The sequence below is a fragment of the Nesoenas mayeri genome (genome assembly GCF_963082525.1).
Source record: "Nesoenas mayeri genome assembly, chromosome: 35".
Classification (NCBI taxonomy): domain Eukaryota; kingdom Metazoa; phylum Chordata; class Aves; order Columbiformes; family Columbidae; genus Nesoenas; species Nesoenas mayeri.
The window spans coordinates 109,873-126,350 of NC_137576.1; the positions used below are offsets into that span (position 1 = coordinate 109,873).

Sequence of the window (16,478 nt, forward strand, 5' to 3'; positions counted from 1 at the left end):
CGCCGCCCGCGCCCCCGCACTGCGCATGCGCCCGCCGCCACGCCCGGGGGCGCCCGCCGCGCCCCGCCCACCCGCGTTGGACACGCCCCCGCGCTATCATCGCCCCGCCCACCGCCGCCGGCCACGCCCCCCGCGCTCTCATCGCCCGCCCCAGCGCCGCCGGTCACGCCCCCCGCGAACTCACGGCCACGCCCCCGACATGCCCACCGCGCTCTCATCGCCCCGCCCACCATCACCGGACACACCCACCGCGCTCTCATCGCCCCGCCCACCATCACCGGCCACGCCCCCCGCGCTCTCATCGCCCCCCCCCCCCCCCCCCCAGCGGCCGTGGGACACACACCCGCGATCTCACGGCCACGCCCCCGCGCTCTCACGACCACGCCCCTGACATGCCCCCGTCGCTCTCATTGCCACGCCCACCATCACCGGACACGCCCCCCGCGCTCTCATCGCCCCCCCCCCCGCGGCCGTGGGACACGCACACGCGATCTCACAGCCACGCCCCCATTGCTCTCCGCGCCCCGCCCACCGCCCTCGGACACGCCCCCGCGCTCTACTGGACACGCCCACTGGGCTGGCCGCGCATGCACCTTATCTGAGCACCGTTAATAGTGAATGCTTTGCCTCTCGCGGTCACGCCCCCCTGATTAATATTCATGAGCGCCCCCCACGTGACACTACAAACCCCACCCATTCCCCGGCGAACTGGGCGTGGCCACAGATAAATGGGCGTGGTTGCCATGGAGGGGGCGTGGCCTCCATAAGGAGACACAAACTGCCCCGTGGAGGAATGTGCTGCACTCCCCCACACAGTGTCCCCCAAACCCAAGAGCGGCCAAACTGCATGTGGTGGTGAAGGGTCACCCCCAGATCCCCCCGCAAAGCTCTAAGGACCCCCCCAAAGTGCTCCCCCCACCCCATCCCCAAACTCTGGGGACACCCCTGCCCCCCCAAATAACAACAGCACTGTGGAGGCTTCTCCTTTACTGGCAAAGCCTGGAGTTAAAAAGGGGGGACGATAAAATACGGGATCAGAGGGACGAGGCCATGATGGTGGAGACACCTGTGGAAGAAGGAGGAGGGTGAGGGGGGGGTTTGGGGGGCTCCATGGGGCTGGGGGGGCTCCCGGCCCCCCAATACCCACTGTCGAAGTCGATCTTCTCCACAATGTTCTTGGGCTTGATGCTCTCCTCCTGGTTGCAGATGAAGATGCGCCCGGGCTCCGGCTCTGTCCACCCGTATTTGCTCATCCAGACCTTCAGCTGAGCCTCTGGGCAGCACGGGGGGCAAAATAGGGGGGGGTTCAGCCCCTATCCCACCCCCCGACCCTTCCCCAAAACCCTCCTGCTCCCCCTCGCTTACCCGAGAGGTCCCCCAACATCTCGGCCAGCAGCCAGCGGTCGATGTGCTGGTAGGTGATTCCCACCACGTGGCAGATGACTGCGGAACGAGACCCCCCCATCAGCCACTGCACCCCCCCAGGGGGCCCCCCAAAACTCCCCACAGCCCCCCAAACACCCCACAGCCCCCCTCACATTTCCTCACGGAGTCCTCAAAGCCGGTGATCCCATCCAACAGCTCCATGTTCTCATCCAGAGCTTGCTGCGGGGGAGGAGGGGGGGTCGTTAACACCCCCCCGTGGGTGGATAACGAGGGCTGGGGAGCCCCCTCGATGCTGCCGGGTTTGGGGTGCCCCCCACCAGGGCAGGACTCACCCAGAAGGACTGGAAGTGGCAGGTCTCCAATAGCTCCCCCAGATACAGGATCTGCCTGATGGGTCTTTCCTCCTGCTGAGGCCGGGGGGGTCAAGGGAAACATGGAGAGAGGACCCCCCCACACTGCCCCCCAAAACCAGCCCCCCCCCTCAGCCCTAAATCTGAGTCTCCAAGCCAACAGGTAGATGATGAGAGGTCAAAGCTGCCATGTGTTGCCCCACTGGGGAGGGGGAGAGGGGGCTTGGGGTGGTCAGGGGTTGGAGGGGGGGCCCCAAAATCCCTCCCGGCCCCCCCAGCGTGGGGCGGATACGTGGGCCTGGTCGATCATGCACTTGCAGAGGGTGAAGTCGGTGTGCGGGAGGTTGGTCAGAGCCTTGAGCAGGATCTGTGCCGTGACCGTGGTCTGGAAAAACGCCGGGTTGAACTGGTACCTGCGGGGGGGACACGGACGGTGGGGGGTGAGGGGACATCGGGGGTGGGGGGGACAGAGGGGACAGGGAGGGGGGGACACAGAGAGGGGGGACCATCGGGGGACTTGGGGATGGGGGGGACACAGAGAGGGGACCTGGGGGACTTGGGGGGGGACACAGAGAGGGGACCTTGGGGACTCGGGGGGATACAGAAAGAGGGGACATTGGGGAATGGGGGGGACACAGAGAGGGGACCTTGAGGACTCGGGGGGACACAGAGAGGGGACCTTGGGGACTCGGGGGACACAGAAAGAGGGGACATTGGGGATGGGGGGACACAGAGAGGCGACCCCGGGGACCTGGGGGGGACACAGAGAGGGGACCTCGGGGACAGAGAGAGGGACATTGGGGACAGAGAGAGGGGACATTGGGGACAGAGAGAGGGGACACAGAGAGGGGACCTCGGGGACAGAGAGAGGGGACATTGGGGACAGAGAGAGGGGACATTGGGGACAGAGAGAGGGGACACAGAGAGGGGACCTTGGGGACTCAGGGGGATACAGAGAGGGGATATTGGGGATGTGGGGGACACAGAGAGAGGACCTCGGGGACAGAGAGAGGGGACACTGGGGACGGGGGGAATGGACAGGGGGGACAGAGAGAGGGGACTCAGAGCGGGGGGGGGACAGAGAGAGGGGACTCAGAGCGGGGGGGGACAGAGAGAGGACACACACAGGACCCCAGGGACAGGGGGGACAGAGAGAGGACACACACAGGACCCCAAGGACGGGGGGGACAGAGAGAGGGGATACACAGGACCCCAAGGACGGGGGGGACAGAGAGAGGGGACACACAGGACCCCAAGGACGGAGGGACAGAGAGAGGGGACACACAGGACCCCAAGGATGGGGGGGGACAGAGAGAGGACACACACAGGACCCCAAGGACAGGGGGGACAGAGAGAGGACACACACAGGACCCCAAGGACAGGGGGGACAGAGAGAGGGGATACACAGGACCCCAAGGACGGGGGGGACAGAGAGAGGGGACACACAGGACCCCAAGGACGGAGGGACAGAGAGAGGGGACACACAGGACCCCAAGGATGGGGGGGACAGAGAGAGGGGACACACAGGACCCCAAGGACAGGGGGGGACAGAGAGAGGGGACACACAGGACCCCAAGGACGGGGGGGACAGAGAGAGGGGACACACAGGACCCCAAGGACGGGGGGGACAGAGAGAGGGGGACACACAGGACCCCAAGGACGGGGGGGACAGCGAGAGGGGGACACACAGGACCCCAAGGACGGGGGGGGACAGCGAGAGGGGGACACACATAGGACCCCAAGGACGGGGGGGACAGAGAGAGGGGACACACAGGACCCCAAGGACGGGGGGGGGACAGAGGGCACTCACAGCTTGAGCACCGGCCAGGTTGGCCTCCAGGTCGTACGCGTTCTCCTTGGCCTGCGTCTCCACGTAGCGCTCCAGCGTGGCCAAGTTCTCGGGGTTGTACCTGCGGGGGGGACCCCCCGTTACCAGCCTGGGACCAACACCGAGCCCCCCCCCCAACCCCACACCCCCTAAATCCACAGACCCCCCCAGGCTCTAAACACTGAGGGGTCTCCACAGATCCCCTCAAGTTCTAAACACTGAGGGGTCCCCACAGACCCCCCCCAAGTTCTAAACACTGAGGGGTCCCCACAGACCCCCCCCCCAAGTTCTAAACACTGAGAGGTCCCCACAGACCCCCCAAAGTTCTAAACACCGAGGGGTCCCCACAGACCGCCCCCCCCAAGTTCTAAACACTGAGGGGTCCCCCAGACCCCCCCCCCAAAGTTCTAAACACTGAGGGGTCCCCACAGACCCCCGCCCAGGTTCTAAACACTGAGGGGTCCCCACAGACCCCCCCCCAAGTTCTAAACACTGAGGGGTCCCCACAGACCCCCCCCAAGTTCCCCACAGACCCCCTCAAGTTCTAAACACTGAGGGGTCTCCACAGACCCCCCCCAGGCTCTAAACACTGAGGGGTCCCCATAGAATCCCCCAAGTTCTAAACACTGAGGGGTCTCCACAGACCTCCCCCAAGTTCTAAACACTGAAGGGTCCCCATAGAATCCCCCAAGTTCTAAACACTGAGGGGTCCCCATAGAACCCCCCCCAGGCTCCAAACACCGAGGGGTCCCCACAGACCCGCCCCCCGGCTCTAAACACTGAGGGGTCCCCACAGACCCCCCAGGTTCCCCACAGCCCCCCCCAGGCTCCAAACCCTGGCGGGTCCCCACAGACCCCGCTCCGTGCGCCCCCCCGGCCCCGCTGCCCCCCGAGGCCCCGCCGCCCCCCCCGCCGGCTCTGGCCGCTGCCCCCCGCCCGTCCCGGGGCTCCCTCCGGGACTCCCCCCGCCCCTCCGGGGCTCCCGCCGCCGCTACCGGTCGATGCCCCGCAGCAGTTTCCCCACGTTCGCCCGCATCTGCTCGAACAGCGCCATGACTCGAGGGGACGCCGGAAGAGAAGGAGGGACGGGGGCGGGCTCCGGCGGCCGCGGCAACTTCCGCTTCCGCCGTGGGCGCTCGCCCGGCATGACGGGACGGTGGAGGACTCGAGTGGGGGGGGAGTAAAGGAACAGCGCGGAGGCGGGTTATACCCATTGGCCCCGCCCACATAGTCAGGCCCCGCCCATATAGTGAAGCCACGCCCACAGCGTGCGGGCACGCCCAGATGGGGAGGCCACGCCCAGATGGGGAGGCCACGCCCAGATGGGGAGGCCACGCCCAGATGGGGAGGCCACGCCCAGATGGGGAGGCCACGCCCAGATGGGGAGGCCACGCCCAGATGGGGAGGCCACGCCCAGATGGGGAGGCCACGCCCAGATGGGGAGGCCACGCCCAGATGGGGAGGCCACGCCCACGGAGCGCGGCCACGCGCACGCGGCCATTTCCCGGCACAGTTGCGGCCGCGCCAAACTGGGCAAACTGGGGCAAACGGGGGCAAACTGGGCAAACTGGGGCAAACTGGGCAAACTGGGGCAAACTGGGGCGGCAGCTGCAGGGGGAGCCAACTGGGATGGACTGGGGGTGAAAGGGGGACACACTGGGATGGACTGGGACAAACTGGAAGTGAAAGGGGGACCCACTGGGACGGACTGGGAGGGAAAGGGGGACACACTGGGATGGACTGGGAGAAACTGGAAGTGAAAGAGGGATCACACTGGGATGGACTGGGTCATACTGGAGTTAAACAGGAGTCACACTGGGATGGACTGGGACAAACTGGAGTTAAACAGGGATCACACTGGGATGGACTGGGTCATACTGGGAGTTAAACAGGGATCACATTGGGATGGACTGGGACAAACTGAGGGATGCAGGGGAACACACTGGAATAGACTGGGTTGTACTGGGATAGATGGGGATGTACTGGGAGTTAGACCAGAGTTACACTGGGATGGACTGGGTCATACTGGAGTTAAAGAGGGAGCACACTGGGATGGACTGGGTCATACTGGAGTTAAACAGGGATCACACTGGGATGGACTGGGTCATACTGGGGGATGCAGGGGTTCACACTGGGATGGACTGGGTCATACTGGGGGATGCAGGGGGTTCACACTGGGATGGACTGGGTCATACTGGAGGATGCAGGGGGTTCACACTGGGATGGATGGGGCTGTACTGGTGTATACGGGGCTGTACTGGGAGTTAAACAGGGATCACGCTGGGATGGACTGGGTCATACTGGAGTTAAACAGGGATCACATTGGGATAGACTGAGTCATACTGGAGTTAAACAGGGATCACACTGGGATGGACTGGGTCATACTGGAGTTAAACAGGGATCACACTGGGATGGACTGGGTCATACTGGGAGTTAAACAGGGATCACACTGGGATGGACTGGGTCATACTGGGGGATGCAGGGGGTTCACACTGGGATGGACTGGGTCATACTGGGGGTGCAGGGGGTTCACACTGGGATGGATGGGGCTGTACTGGTGTATACGGGGCTGTACTGGGAGTTAAACAGGGATCACACTGGGATGGACTGGGTCATACTGGAGTTAAACAGGGATCACACTGGGATGGACTGGGTCATACTGGGGATACAGGGGGATCACACTGGGATGGATGGGGCTGTACTGGGACATACGGGGCCGTACTGGTCGTTAAGCAGCACTCACACTGGTCCAAACTGGGCCCAGACTGCAGAGACACTGGGCCGCCCTGGCGCTCCCCCCGCGGCCAACCGGGGCTCTTAAGGGCGATACTGGGCTCATACTGGGACCAAACTGGGCGCAGAGGGGGGGCGGCCCCGGGGGCGGGGCCGGATGCCTGGGTCCCCGCCGTGCCTCAGTTTCCCCTTCCGCCGCCATGGAGCCGGGGCCGCCGCTCGCCGCCCCCCGCGACCCCCAGCTGGACTTCGAGCTGCTGCAGCGCCTGGGGGGGGGCACCTACGGGGACGTCTACAAGGTGACGGGGACCCCCCAAAACATGGGGCTGGGGGGGGGGGGGGAGTGTGGGGTGACCCCCCCCAAAAACTGGGGCCCCTCCCCCCTGTGTTGCCACCCGTCAGGTCTCCCAGTTCCCCCCAGTGCTTCCTGTTTCCCCCCCCACCAGTGCTCCCAGTTCACCCCAGTGCCTCCCAGTTCCCCCCAGTGCTTCCTGCATCCCCCCAGTGCTCCCAGTTCACCCCAGTGCTCCCAGTTCGCCCCAGTGCTCCCAGTTCCCCCCAGTGCTTCCTGCATCCCCCCAGTGCTCCCAGTTCACCCCAGTGCTCCCAGTTCCACCTCAGCACTTCCGTACCCCCCCAGTGCTCCCATTCGCACCCCACCAGTGCTCCCAGTTCAACCCAGTGCTCCCAGTTCCCCTCAGCGCTTCCCCCCTGACCCAGTGCTCCCAGTTCACACCCTGCCAATGCTCCCAGTTCATCCCAGTGCTCCCAGTTCCCCCAGCGCTCCCAGTTCCTCCTCCCCCACCCAATACTCCCATTCGCACCCCCCAGTGCTCCCAGTTCACCCCAATGCTCCCAGTTCACCCCAATGCTCCCAGTTCCCCCCAGTGCTCCCAGTTCCGCCCCGATCCAGCCCCACTGCTGCCACTGGAGGCCTCAGGACATCCGGCACTGGGGGGCACTGGGGGCACTGGGGGAACTGGGGGGAACTGGGGGCACTGGGGGAACTGGGGGGCACTGAGAGGCACGGGGGGGATACTGGGGGGATACTGGGGGCACTGGGGGGAGCACTGGGGGAACTGGGGGGAGCACTGGGAGGAACTGAGGAACTGGGGGAACTGAGGGGAGCACTGGGGAACTGGAGGGGGCACTGGGGGCACTGGGGGGAGCACTGGGGGGAGCACTGGGGGAACTGGGGGGGGCACTGGGGGCACTGGGGGGAGCACTGGGGGCACTGGGGACACTGGGGGGCACTGGGGGCACTGGGGGGAACTAGGGGGGGCACTGGGGGAACTGGGGGGAGCACTGGGAGGAACTGGGGGAACTGGGGGGCACTAGGGGGCACTGGGGGCACTGGAGGGAACTGGGGGGAACACTGGGGGGAACTGGGGGCACTGGGGGGGGCACTAGGGGGCACTGGAGGAACTGGGGGGAACTGGGGGCACTGGGAGGAGCACTGGGGGCACTGGGGGGGCACTGAGGGGCACTGGGGGGCACTGGTGTCCGTGTCCCCGGCCAGGCCCGCAGCAAGGCCACGGGCGCACCCGCCGCCATCAAGGTCGTCAAGATGGACGCAGGTGAGGGGGGGACACCCCGAGACCCCCTGACACCCCAATACCCCCTGGGGGCCCTCACTACCCCCCCCCCGTACCCCAAGTGCCCCCTGGGACACCCCAGTAACCCCCAGGATGCCCCCTGGACCGCCTCAATATCCCTGGAGATCCCCAGTGCTCCCCAGTGTCCCCAGTTCCCCCCAGTCCCCCCAGTTCCCCCCCGGTGTCCCCCAGTTCCCCCCAGTCTCCCCAGTTCCCCCCCGGTGTCCCCCAGTTCCCCCCAGTGCTCTCCCAGTATCCCCCAGTTCGCCCCAGTTTCCCCAGTGTTCCCCAGTCACCCCAGTGTCCCCCAGTTCCCCCCAGTGCTCCCCCCAGTTCCCTCCAGTTCCCCCCAGTTCCCCCCAGTTCCCCCAGTTCCCCCCCAGTGTCCCCCAGTTCCCCCCAATGCTCTCCCCAGTATCCCCCAGTTCCCCAGTGTTCCCCAGTCACCCCAGTGTCCCCCAGTTCCCCCAGTTTCCCCCCCAGTGTCCCCCAGTTCCCCCAGTGCTCTCCCCAGTGTCCCCAGTTCCCCCCCAGTGTCCCCCAGTTCCCCCAGTTCCCCCCCAGTGTCCCCCAGTTCCCCCCAATGCTCTCCCCAGTGTCCCCCAGTTCCCCCCCAGTGTCCCCCAGTTCCTCCCAGTTCCCCCCCAGTGTCCCCCAGTTCTCCCCAATGTTCCCGAGTGTCCCCCAGTTCCCCCCCAGTGTCCCCCAGTTCCCCCCAATGCTCTCCTCAGTGTCCCTCAGTTCTCCCCAATGTTCCCCAGTGTCCCCCAGTTCCCCCAGTTCTCCCAGTTCCCCCCAGTTCCCCCCAGTGTCCTCCAGTTCCCCCCAGTTCCCCTAGTGTTCCCCAGTCACCCCAGTGCCCCAGTTCCCCCCAATGCTCTCCCCAGTTCCCCCAGTTCCCCCAGTGTCCCCCCAGTCCCCCCCAGTCCCCCCCATGCCCCCAGTTCCCCCAGTTCCCCCCAGTTCCCCCAGTGTTCCCCAGTCCCCCCAGTCCCCCCAGTACCCCAGTCCCTCAGTTCCCCCCAGTTCCCCAGTGTTCCCCAGTCCCCCCAGTTCCCCCAGTCCCCCCAGTTCCCCCAGTTCCCCCCAGTTCCCCCAGTGTTCCCCAGTCCCCTCAGTCCCCCCCATGCCCCCAGTGTCCCCCCAGTTCCTCCAGTGCCCCCAGTTCCCCCCAGTTCCCCCAGTGTCCCCCCAGTGTCCCCCCAGTTCCCCTAGTGTCCCCCCAGTCCCCCCAGTCCCTCCCAGTCCCCCCCATGCCCCCAGTTCCCCCAGTACCCCAGTTCCCCAGTGTTCCCCAGTCCCCCCAGTCCCCCCAGTCCCCCCAGTTCCCCAGTTCCCCCAGTTCCCCAGTTCCCCCAGTGTTCCCCAGTCCCCCCAGTCCCCCCCATGCCCCTAGTTCCCCCCAGTCCCCCCAGTCCTCCCAGTTCCCCCAGTCCCCCCCAGTGTTCCCCAGTCCCCCAATGCCCCCCAGTCCCTCGCCCCCCGGGTACCCCTGGCCCCCCCCGCATCCTCTGCCCCCCCAGCTGACGACCGGGCGGCGCTGCAGCAGGAGATCCTGATGGTGCGATCCTGCCAGCACCCCAACATCATCGCCTACTACGGCAGCTACAGCTGGTGAGGGACCCCCCGGGACCCCAAATACCCCTCTGGAACCCCCCAAGAACCCCCCCAGAAACCCCCGGACCCCCCAGGACCCCCTCGGACCCCCTGGAACCCCCCGGACCCCCCGGGACCCCCTGGACCCCCCGGACCCCCAGGACCCCCGCAAACCCCAATGGGCCCCCCTGGACCCCCCCAGACCCCCTGGGTCCCCCCAGACCCCCAGGACCCCCCCAAAACCCCAATGGGCCCCCCCTGGACCCCCCCAGACCCCCTGGATCCCCCAGACCCCCAGGACCCCCCCAAACCCCAATGGGCCCTCCTGGACCCCCCCAGACCCCAGGACCCCCCCAAATCCCAATGGGCCCCCTTGAACCCCCCCAGACCCCCAGGACCCCCCCAAATCCCAATGGGCCCTCCTGGACCCCCCCAGACCCCCAGGACCCCCCAAACCCCAATGGCCCTCCTGGACCCCCCAGACCCCCCTGGACCTCCCCACCCCCCCCCCCAACCCCCCAACCCCCCACTACCCCACTCCCCCCATCTCTCCCTGGTGCCCCCCAACTCTGCCCCCCCCACCCCGTACCCCAATTCCCCCCCAGGTGCAACAAGCTGTGGATCTGCATGGAGCTGTGCGGGGGGGGGTCCCTGCAGGACATCTACCACGGTACGGCGGGGAAACTGAGGCACGGGGGGGGGGGGGGATCCCCAGAATTGGGGTGTCCCGTGTCCCCCCCCCCCAACACTGAACCCCATTGCCCCCCCGCAGTGACAGGGCCCCTCTCGGAGCTGCAAATCGCTTATGTCTGCAGGGAGACGCTGGAGGTGGGGGCCCCCCCTGACCCCCATGGGACCCCCCGAAATCCCCCAGACCCCCCTGGGAACCCCCAAGACCCCCCTGGATCCCCCCCGACCCCTCTGACCCCCTGGATCCCCTGGGACCCGCCTGACCCCCCCGGACCCCTCTGACCCCTCCAGATCCCCTGGGACCCCCCCCAAACCCCTCTGACCCCCCCAGACCCCCCAGACCCCTCTGACCCCCCCAGATCCCCTGGGACCCCCCCAGACCCCTCTGACCCCCCAGATCCCCTGGGACCCCCTGACCCCCCCGGACCCCTCTGACCCCCCCCAGATCTCTCTGACTCCCCCAGATCCCTCTGACCCCTCCAGACCCCTCTGACCCCCCCGGACCCCTCTGACCCCCCCAGACCCCTCTGACCCCCCCAGATCCCCTGGGACCGCCTGACCCCCCCGGACCCCTCTGACCCCTCCAGATCCCTGGGACCCCCCCAGACCCCTCTGACCCCCCAGATCCCCTGGACCCCCTGACCCCCCCCGACCCCTCTGACCCCCCAGACCCCTCTGAGACCCCTGGGAACCCCCCAGACCCGCCATGGGACACCCCCTGCCCCCCCTGCCCCCCCGCCCCCCCCCACCCCCCCCGCCCCCATCCCTGACCCCCATCCCCCCCCCGCAGGGACTGTCCTACCTGCACTCGCAGGGCAAGATCCACCGCGACATCAAGGTGCGGGGGGCACTGGGGGGACTGGGGGGGCACTGGGGGCACTGGGGGGACACTGGGGGAACTGGGGGACACTGGGGAACTGGGGCACTGGGGGGAAACTCGGGGACACTGGGGGGATCACTGGGGGAACTGGGGGACACTGGGGGGACTGGGGGGACACTGGGGGACACTGGGGGACACTGGGGGCACTGGGGGGACACTGGGGAACTGGGGCACTGGGGGAAACTCGGAGACACTGGGGGATCACTGGGGGAACTGGGGGACACTGGGGCACTGGGGGAGCACTGGGGGGACACTGGGGGACACTGGGGGGCACTGGGGGAACTGGGGGGACTGGGGGGACTGGGGGGACTAGAGGGATCACTGGAGGGCACTGGGGGAACTGAGGGACAGGGACACTGGGGGAACTGGGGGACACTGGGGGGACACTGGGGGGCACTGGAGGAACTGGGGGGCACTGGGACACTGGGGAACTGGGGGATTGGGGGGACACTGGGGGATCACTGGCAGGCACTGGGGGAACTGGGGGGACACTGGGGGAACACTGTGGGGACACTAGGGAATGCTGGGGAACTGGGGGGACACTGGGGGGACTGGGGGGACACTGGGGGAACTGGGGGGACACTGGGGGATCACTGGGGGAACTGGGGGACACTGGGGAACTGGGGGACTGGGGGGCACTGGGGGAACACTGAGGGGACTGGGGGACGCTGGGGAACTGGGGGGATACTGGGGACACTGGGAGCACTGGGGGGCACTGGAGGAACTGGGGGGACACTGGGGTGATCACTGGGGGAACACTGGGGGATGCTGGGGGGAACTGGGGGGACACTGTGGGGCACTGGGGAACTGGGGGACACTGGGGGGCACCGGAGGATACTGGGGGAACTGGGGAACACTGAGAGGAACTGGGGGACACTGGGGAACTGGGGGACACTGGGAGGCACCGGGGGAACTGGGGACACACTGGGGGTCGAGCAGACATTGTGGGGGGTCACATATTGGGGGGTGTGTCAAAAACTGGGGGGGGTGTCACAAACTGGGGGGGGTGTCACAAATTGGGGGGTCCCATCCCTGCAGGGGAGCGAATATCCTGATCAATGACAGCGGGGAGGTGAAGCTGGGTGAGTGGGGGCCAAGGGGAAAATTGGGGGGCTGGGGGGGGGATAAAGGTCCTGAGGGGCCTGGGGGGGCTGCAGGGCCCCCCCAAACCCTTCCTGCCCCCCCCGCAAAAGCGGATTTCGGGATCGCGGCGCAGATCAGCGCGACGTTCGCCCGGCGCATGTCGTTCATCGGGACCCGTACTGGTGAGACTGGGGGTCCCGGGGGGTTTGAGGGTGCCGGGGGGGTTTGGGGGGGTCTCTCCTCAGTGTCCCCCCCCCAGGATGGCGCCCGAGGTGGCGGCGGTGGAGCTGAAGGGGGGGTACAACGAGCTGTGCGACGTCTGGTCCGTGGGCATCACGGCCCTGGAGCTGGCGGAGCTGCAGCCCCCCCTGTTCGACCTGCACCCCCTGAGGTGAGGGGACCCCCCAAAACCCCCCCTGTTCGACCTGCACCCCCTGAGGTGAGGGGACCCCCCAAAACCACCCCCTGTTCGACCTGCACCCCCTGAGGTGAGGGGACCCCCCAAAACCCCCCCCTGTTCGACCTGCACCCCCTGAGGTGAGGGGACCCCCCAAAACCCCCCCTGTTCGACCTGCACCCCCTGAGGTGAGGGGACCCCCCAAAACCCCCATTGAACCTGCACCCCCTGAGGTGAGGGGACCCCAAAACCCTCCCTGTTCGACCTGCACCCCCTGAGGTGAGGGGACCCCCCAAAACCCCCCCTGTTCGACCTGCACCCCCTGAGGTGAGGGGACCCCCCAAAACCCCCCCTGTTCGACCTGCACCCCCTGAGGTGAGGGGACCCCCCAAAACCCCCCCCTGTTCGACCTGCACCCCCTGAGGTGAGGGGACCCCCCAAAACCCCCCTGTTCGACCTGCACCCCCTGAGGTGAGGGGACCCCCCAAAACCCCCCCCTGTTCGACCTGCACCCCCTGAGGTGAGGGGACCCCAAAACCCCCCTGTTCGACCTGCACCCCCTGAGGTGAGGGGACCCCCCAAAACCCCCCATTGAATCTGCACCCCCTGAGGTGAGGGGACCCCAAAACCCCCCCTGTTCGACCTGCACCCCCTGAGGTGAGGGGACCCCAAAACACCCCCAGCACCCATTGGTTTGAGGGTACACCCTGACCCCCCCCAGCACCCCATTGGTTTTGTGGGGCCACTCTAACCCCCCTCAGCACCCATTGGTTTTGGGGGTACACCTTGACCCCCCCCAGCACCCATTGGTTTTGGGGGGCCACCCTAACCCCCCTCAGCACCCATTGGTTTTGGGGGTACACCCTGACCCCCCCAGCACCCATTGGTTTTGGGGGAGGACACCCTGACCCCCCCCAGCACCCATTAGTTTTGGGGGTACGCCTTGACCCCCCTAGCACCCATTGGTTGTGAGGGGCCACCCTGACCACCCCCAGCACCCATTGGTTTTGGGGGTACACCCTGACCCCCAGCACCCATTGGTTTGGGGGTACACCCTGACCCCCCTAGCACCCATTGGTTTTGGGATACACCCTAACCCCCCCCAGCACCCATTGGTTTTGGGGGTACACCCTGACCCCCAGCACCCATTGGTTTGGGGGTACACCCTGACCCCCTAGCACCCATTGGTTTTGGGGATACACCCTAACCCCCCCAGCACCCATTGGTTTTGGGGGTACACCCTGACCCCCACCCCCAGGGTGCTGTTCCTGATGTCCAAGAGCGGGTACCAGCCCCCCAAGCTGAAGGACAAGGCCAAGTGGTGAGTGGGGGGGCCGTGGGGGGACCATGGGGGGGTGGGGGTGTCACCCCCCCCCAGGGGACCCCCCAGGACCCCCCGGACCCCCCGCCCTCACTGTGCCCCCCAGGTCCCCCCAGTTCCACAACTTCGTCAAAGTGACGCTGACCAAGAACCCCAAGAAACGTCCCAGCGCCGCCAAGCTGCTCAGCGTGAGTCCCCATGTCCCCATGTCCCCATGTCCCCGTGTCCCCGTGTCCCCATGTCCCCATATGTATCCCCATGTGTGTCCCCATGTCTCCATGTCCCCGTGTCCTTGTCCCCATGTCCCCATGTGTGTCCCCATGTCCCCGTGTCCCCATGTGTGTCCCCGTGTCCCTGTGTCCCCATGTGTGTCCTTATGTCCCCATGTGTGTCCCCGTGTCCCCATGTGTGTCCCCATGTCCCCATGTTCCCATGTGTGTCCCCATGTCCCCGTGTCCCCATGACTCCATGTGTGTCCCCATGTCCTCATGCCGTGTCTGTGTCCCCATGTCCCCATGTGTGTCCCCATGTCCCCATGTCCCCGTGTCCCTGTGTCCCCATGTCCTCGTGTCCCCGTCCCCATGTCCCCATGTGCCGTGTCCCTGTCCCCATGTCCCTATGCCGTGTCCCTGTCCCTGTGTCCCCATGTGTCTCCCCATGTCCCCATGTGTGTCCCCACGTGTGTCCCCATGTGTGTCCCCATGTCCCCCACGTGTGTCCCCATGTCCCCGTGTGTGTCCCTATGTCCCCATGTGTGTTCCCGTGTCCCCATGTGTGTCCCCATGTGTGTTCCTGTGTCCCATGTGTGTCCCCATGTCCCCGTGTCATTGTCCCCGTGTCCCCATGTGTGTCCCCATGTCCCCATGTTCCCATGTGTGTCCCCATGTCCCCGTGTCCCCATGACCCCGTGTGTGTCCCCATGTCCTCATGCCGTGTCCGTGTCCCCATGTCCCCATGTGTGTCCCCATGTCTCCGTGTCCCGTGTCCCGTCCCCATGTCCCCATGTGCCGTGTCCCTGTCCCCATGTCTCCATGTCCCCATGACTCCATGTCCCTGTCCCCATGTCCCCATGCCGTGTCCCTGTCCCTGTGTCCCCACGTGTGTCCCCATGTCCCCATGTCCCCATGTCCCCATGTGTGTCCCCACGTGTGTCCCCATGTCCCCACGTGTGTCCCCATGTCCCCATGTCCCCATGTGTGTCCCCATGTCCCCGTGTCCCCACGTGTGTCCCCGTGTCCCCATGTCCCCGTGTGTGTCCCCGTGTCCCCGTGTCCCCACGTGTGTCCCCATGTCCCCATGTCCCCGTGTGTGTCCCCATGTCCCCGTGTCTCCACGTGTGTTCCTGTGTCCCCATGTCCCCATGTGTGTCCCCATGTGTGTCCCACGTGTGTCCCCATGTCCCATGTGTGTCCCCATGTCCCCACGTGTGTCCCCGTGTCCCAGCACCAGTTCGTGGCCCAGCCGGGGCTGGGGCGGCCGCTGACCCTGGAGCTGCTGGACACCCCGTGTCCCCATGTGTGTCCCCGTGTCCCCATGTGTGTCCCCATGTGTGTCCCCATGTCCCCATGTGTGTCCCCATGTCCCCACGTGTGTCCCCATGTGTGTCCCCATGTCCCCATGTGTGTCCCATGTCCCCATGTGTGTCCCCATGTGTGTCCCCATGTGTGTCCCCATATCCTCATGTGTGTCCCCACGTGTGTCCCCATGTCCCCGTGTGTGTCCCCATGTCCCCACATGTGTCCCCGTGTCCCCATGTGTGTCCCCATGTCCCCGTGTGTGTCCCCATGTGTGTCCCCGTGTCCCCACGTGTGTCCCCATGTCCCCACGTGTGTCCCCATGTCCCCGTGTGTGTCCCCATGTCCCCACATGTGTCCCCGTGTCCCCATGTGTGTCCCCATGTCCCCGTGTGTGTCCCCATGTGTGTCCCCGTGTCCCATGTGTGTCCCCATGTCCCCATGTGTGTCCCCATGTGTGTCCCCATGTGTGTCCCCATGTCCCCGTGTGTGTCCCCATGTGTGTCCCCATGTCCCCACGTGTGTCCCCATGTGTGTCCCCACGTGTGTCCCCATGTCCCCACGTGTGTCCCCATGTCCCCATGTGTGTCCCCAGCACCAGTTCGTGGCCCAGCCGGGGCTGGGGCGGCCGCTGACCCTGGAGCTGCTGGACACCCCGTGTCCCCATGTGTGTCCCCGTGTCCCCATGTGTGTCCCCATGTGTGTCCCCATGTCCCCATGTGTGTCCCCATGTCCCCACGTGTGTCCCCATGTGTGTCCCCATGTCCCATGTGTGTCCCCATGTCCCCATGTGTGTCCCCATGTGTGTCCCCATGTGTGTCCCCATATCCTCATGTGTGTCCCCACGTGTGTCCCCATGTCCCCGTGTGTGTCCCCATGTCCCCACATGTGTCCCCGTGTCCCCATGTGTGTCCCCATGTCCCCGTGTGTGTCCCCATGTGTGTCCCCGTGTCCCCACGTGTGTCCCCATGTCCCCACGTGTGTCCCCATGTCCCCGTGTGTGTCCCCATGTCCCCACATGTGTCCCCGTGTCCCCATGTGTGTCCCCATGTCCCCGTGTGTGTCCCCATGTGTGTCCCCGTGTCCCCATGTGTGTCCCCATGTC

The 16,478-nt window shown here is 66.4% G+C and overlaps 2 protein-coding genes across 2 annotated transcripts in view; one reads left to right on the top strand and one right to left on the bottom strand.

The window, feature by feature from the left end:
* Positions 1–972: 972 nt before the first annotated feature.
* On the bottom strand, positions 973–4,734 carry EIF3K (eukaryotic translation initiation factor 3 subunit K). Its single transcript, XM_080361657.1, is given in 9 exon segments — positions 973–1,066; positions 1,148–1,273; positions 1,366–1,443; positions 1,539–1,605; positions 1,719–1,793; positions 2,029–2,149; positions 3,547–3,557; positions 3,559–3,646; positions 4,560–4,734. Coding segments are annotated over 9 exon segments (750 nt in total). The 5' UTR covers positions 4,712–4,734; the 3' UTR covers positions 973–1,034.
* A 1,763-nt stretch (positions 4,735–6,497) lies between these two features.
* Positions 6,498–16,478, top strand: part of LOC308051259 (mitogen-activated protein kinase kinase kinase kinase 1-like) — a gene marked incomplete at both ends in the record, with an annotated part of 10,219 nt that continues 238 nt past the window's right edge. The window contains 13 exon segments of the mRNA XM_080361620.1: positions 6,498–6,596; positions 7,817–7,874; positions 9,416–9,506; positions 10,094–10,158; positions 10,261–10,316; positions 10,969–11,016; positions 12,098–12,140; positions 12,252–12,311; positions 12,314–12,323; positions 12,401–12,532; positions 13,797–13,859; positions 13,966–14,047; positions 15,969–16,040. Coding sequence (XP_080217746.1) covers positions 6,498–6,596; positions 7,817–7,874; positions 9,416–9,506; positions 10,094–10,158; positions 10,261–10,316; positions 10,969–11,016; positions 12,098–12,140; positions 12,252–12,311; positions 12,314–12,323; positions 12,401–12,532; positions 13,797–13,859; positions 13,966–14,047; positions 15,969–16,040 — 879 coding nt within the window.